The sequence below is a fragment of the Geospiza fortis genome, unplaced genomic scaffold, assembly GCF_000277835.1.
Source record: "Geospiza fortis unplaced genomic scaffold, GeoFor_1.0 scaffold2, whole genome shotgun sequence".
In the NCBI taxonomy this organism is placed as follows: Eukaryota; Metazoa; Chordata; class Aves; order Passeriformes; family Thraupidae; genus Geospiza; species Geospiza fortis.
In genome coordinates, this window is record NW_005054366.1 from 3,198,560 (window position 1) to 3,202,675 (window position 4,116).

At 60.8% G+C, this 4,116-nt stretch overlaps 1 protein-coding gene across 1 annotated transcript in view; it reads left to right on the forward strand.

The window, feature by feature from the left end:
* ADAMTS7 (ADAM metallopeptidase with thrombospondin type 1 motif 7) overlaps positions 1 to 4,116 on the forward strand; it is a 28,535-nt gene that overhangs the window by 13,168 nt on the left and 11,251 nt on the right. The window contains exons 10-15 of the mRNA XM_031059666.1: positions 143 to 235; positions 769 to 914; positions 2,270 to 2,439; positions 2,613 to 2,746; positions 3,207 to 3,327; positions 3,606 to 3,850. Of these exons, the coding sequence (XP_030915526.1) occupies positions 143 to 235; positions 769 to 914; positions 2,270 to 2,439; positions 2,613 to 2,746; positions 3,207 to 3,327; positions 3,606 to 3,850 (909 nt within the window). The remainder of the gene's footprint in view (positions 1 to 142; positions 236 to 768; positions 915 to 2,269; positions 2,440 to 2,612; positions 2,747 to 3,206; positions 3,328 to 3,605; positions 3,851 to 4,116) is intronic.

Here is a 4,116-nt window from a genome sequence, read left to right on the forward strand (position 1 = left end):
GGGATGGATCTGTGCCCGAGGGAGGGATCGGTGCCCAAGGGAGGGATCTGTGAGGGATGGATCTGATCTGTGCCCCAGGGATGGATCTGTGCCCAAGGGAGGGCTCTGTGCCAGGCAGGAACCTGTCCCTCTCTCCCCACAGAGTGTCTGCAGCACGCTGTGGTGCACGGTGGGGAACACATGTCACTCCAAGCTGGATGCAGCTGTGGATGGCACAGCCTGCGGGGAGAGCAAGGTAACAGTGGGTGACACCCCTCCATGGCCTCGGGGAGCCCTGCTCCTGCACACACAGGGGCTCTGCAGGGTCACTGCAGGGCTGGGCTCATCCCTCTGCCCAAACACCTCCTGCCCTCAGCAGGGGCTGCCCTCAGGGAAGGTGACTCACTTGGGGTCACCTGAATCACCTGGGAAGGTGAAACCCACAGTTAATGACCATGGCAGGAGAGCACATGGCTCATTCTGCTGCCATGGTGGATGCTCCTCCCTGGGATCTCTCCCACTGCTGGGGAGCCCCTCTGGGCTGACACTGGGCTGTGGATCCCCTTGCTGAGGGGTCTCCTGGAGCTTTGGGTTTGTTGTCTCCCCCAAACCCTCAAACAGCCCAACTCCTCTGGGTTTCCCGTGCCTTGAGGAGCTCCAGGCTGTGGCAGAGCCCAGCTGACCCCAGGCACCCCCATGCAAGCAGAGCAGGGATTTCCACGGGCCAGCCTGTGTGCTGGGCCTCAGTTGTGCCCACCCTTGACCCCGTGTTCCCCTCCTGTCCTGCAGTGGTGCTTCAATGGCGAGTGTGTTCCCGTGGGCTTCCGGCCCGAGCCCATCGACGGCGGCTGGAGCTCCTGGAGCGCCTGGGCCTCCTGCTCCCGCAGCTGTGGGGCAGGAGTGCAGAGTGCTGAGAGGCACTGCAGCCACCCCACGTAAGCCTGCCCTGAGCCTGGCCTGCCCAGACCCAGGACAGCAGTCAGGAGTCCCAGAATGCTGGGCTGGTTTGGGCTGGGAGGGACTGGTTCCATCCCCTGCCCCGGAGTGCTGCAGTGTGACTCAAACAAAGGGCAGAGGCTCCACGCTCAGAGATGTAAAACATATCCAGTGTCCTTCAGTGACAGAGCAGCAACCCAGGCATTCTTGGAGCCTGATTCAGAGTTGTTTTGAAAAATCCTGCTGCAGTTTATCACCCTGCTGCATTCCATCAGCCAGTGCTGGCTGGAAGTGTCCAGGCACTGCTGGAGGAGCTGCCACCTCCATCCTGGGATTTCTGCTGACCCATCTGCTCCCCACATGTCCCCTTGGTCACCAAACCCCTGGTGCACTGGATTCAGCCAAAACCCCCGGCTTGCCCTGGTGTCAGAGCAGCCTGGGATGGGGAGGGAAGGGGCTTTGTAGTGATGTTCCAGGGGATTTGCTTTTCCATGGCATGGGGAGCTCTGACAGCCCCAGAGTGAGCTCCTGACCCTCCCAGACATGTTCTGCCCGTCCTCTTCCTCGGGTGAGTTTGGTACGTGCTGCTGGGCTCTTGAGGGAAGTGCTCTGTCATCTCGGTCCTGGATCAGGACCTGGATTTGTGTTTGACATAAACGCTGTGGCAGAGGTGCTGTGGTGGTTTGTGGAGAGTTCCAAACACAGCTGTGGACAGGCAGGAGAGCAAACACTGGGAATTTCCCGGGCTGTTGTTTGCTTTGGCCACTGGAGGTAAATCTTCAGCTTTGCCCTTGGGATGAAGTGAGAAAATGTGTGCTGGGCATGCCCCCCTCCCGCAGCCATTCCTCAGGGCAGAGCGTGTAAACACAGCCCTAAAATAATCATTAGCTCCATTCTCTTCAGCAGAGTGTGCCCAGGAGAAGGAATTCTCGTGGGGTCACTGGGACATGGGCCATGGACAGTGATGTGACAGGACAAGGCAGCGTGGTGGGAGATGGTGGCCGTGTTGTGAGGGTCTGCTGGCATCTGAGGAAAGCACTGCTGTGCTTCTCGAGTCCCTCCTGCTTTAAAAAGCCCAGTGTCAGTTTGCCATTCCCTGGGGCAGTGGAGGAGCAGAGTCAGGAGGATTCCCCAGGTGGGATGGAGAGCAGCTCCTCCAGAGCAGCTGCAGGAAGGGCACCAGTGTGGGCAGGGCTTGGAGCTGCCTGGTCTGTGGAAGGTGGATGGAACACCCATGGCAGGGGGTGGAACAGGGATGGATCTGAGGTCCCTTCCGACCCAAACCATTCCAGAGCTGTGTGACTCTGAGGCCTGTGCCCTGCCAGCCCTTGTGAGGGGTTTTTGCCTCCCCCAGGCCCAAGTACGGGGGCCGGTACTGCCTGGGCGAGCGCAAGCGGTTCCGGATCTGCAACGTGCGGCGCTGCCCCCCGGACAGGCCCTCCTTCCGCCAGGTCCAGTGCAGCCAGTTCAACCCCATGCTCTACAAGGGGAAGCTCTACAAGTGGACACCAGTGCCCAACAACAGTGAGTGCAGGGCAGAGACCTCAAACCTGGAGCAGCTGGAGCTGCTGTTTGTGTCCCTGCCTTGCCCTGCAGCTCGTGCTGTATTTTGTATTTTACACTGCCCTGGGCTTGCAGGGTTGGTTTGTGCTTTAGGAGAGAGCAGTGCTGGGGCTGAGTGTGTGCCTGTTCCCCAGTGAACCCCTGCGAGCTGCACTGCCGGCCCGAGCACGAGTACTTTGCGGAGAAGCTGCGGGACGCGGTGGTGGACGGCACGCCCTGCTACGACAGCGACGCCAGCCGCGACGTCTGCATCAACGGCATCTGCAAGGTGGGCTGGCACCCGGGGACACCCGGGCCTGGAAAGCACCCCAGGGGCAGCACCCAGCCTCGGGCAATCAGCATCCCCTCCCTCTGGTGCTGAGCTCGCTCCTTTTGCCATTCCCCACTTGGAGAGCGTTCCTGGTTCCCCTGGGGTGAGTGCTACGGGCAGTGTCAGCCTCTGTGCTGGCCTCAAGGAGCCAGAGCACCGCCCAGGCCAGGATGGATGCAACCTGGAGCTACCTTGGAGCACCCTGGTCTCAGGGAAGGTGTCCCTGCCCATTGCAGGGGGCTGGAACTGCATTGTCTTTAACGTCCCCTCCACCCCAAGCCATGCCAGGATGCTGTGAATCCAAGGTCCCTTCCACCCCAAGCCATGCCAGGATGCTGTGAATCCCCTGGGGAAGATGCAGCTGGTGCTGGGAGGGACTGGGAGGTGCTGGTGTGGGGCTGACAGGGCTCCCTTGCAGAACGTGGGCTGTGACTATGAGATTGACTCTCACGCCGTGGAGGATCGCTGCGGGGTGTGCCACGGGGACGGCTCCACCTGCCACACCGTGCACAAGACCTTCGAGGACAGCGAGGGGCTGGGTAAGGGCACCTCCTGCTGTCCCCAGAGCACCCCGTGCTGGTCCAGCACAGCTGGGCTGCTGCTGCTCCTTTGGAGGGGGAGTTTAATTCCAGCTTGTTGAGTTTTTGGGGATAAGACAGCAGGGAACTCAGGTGGTGCTTGGTGCCCGCTGGTGCCTTACAGAGCTGTAAGGATTGGCACAGTGCTGACACCCGGGGGACACAGCACCCACCCAAGGACAAAAACCATCTCAGACACCTCTGACTCCCCCAAGACCAACGCTTGGTTCCATTCCCAGGCTATGTGGACATTGGGATTATCCCCGTGGGAGCCCGGGAGATCCGGATTGAGGAGGTGGCAGAAGCCGGGAATTTCCTGGCGCTGCGGAGCGAGGACCCCGAGAAGTATTTCCTGAATGGAGGCTGGACCATCCAGTGGAACGGGGACTACAGGGTGGCAGGGACCACCTTCACCTACAAGAGGACAGGCAACTGGGAGAACCTCACCTCTCCGGGGCCCACCGTGGAGCCCGTGTGGATCCAGGTAGGATGGATCCTGCCCTGCCTGTGGGGCTGAGCTGCCGTGGCCCCTCACAGCCCTCCCTGCATGCAGGGGATGGGCTCTGCCCTCCTCAGGGTGTGTTTCTCTGGGAGCTGGGGCAGCCAAGCACACGCTGCCAGCCCAGGGATGTCTCCAGCCCACAGCACTTGCCGCTGAGCCTCATCCCCTTTGCAGCATTCTGCAGAAAATTTTCACAGGAGAGGGAGTGTGAGGAGAAAGAGCCGTTTCCTGAGGCCTTTCCCATATCT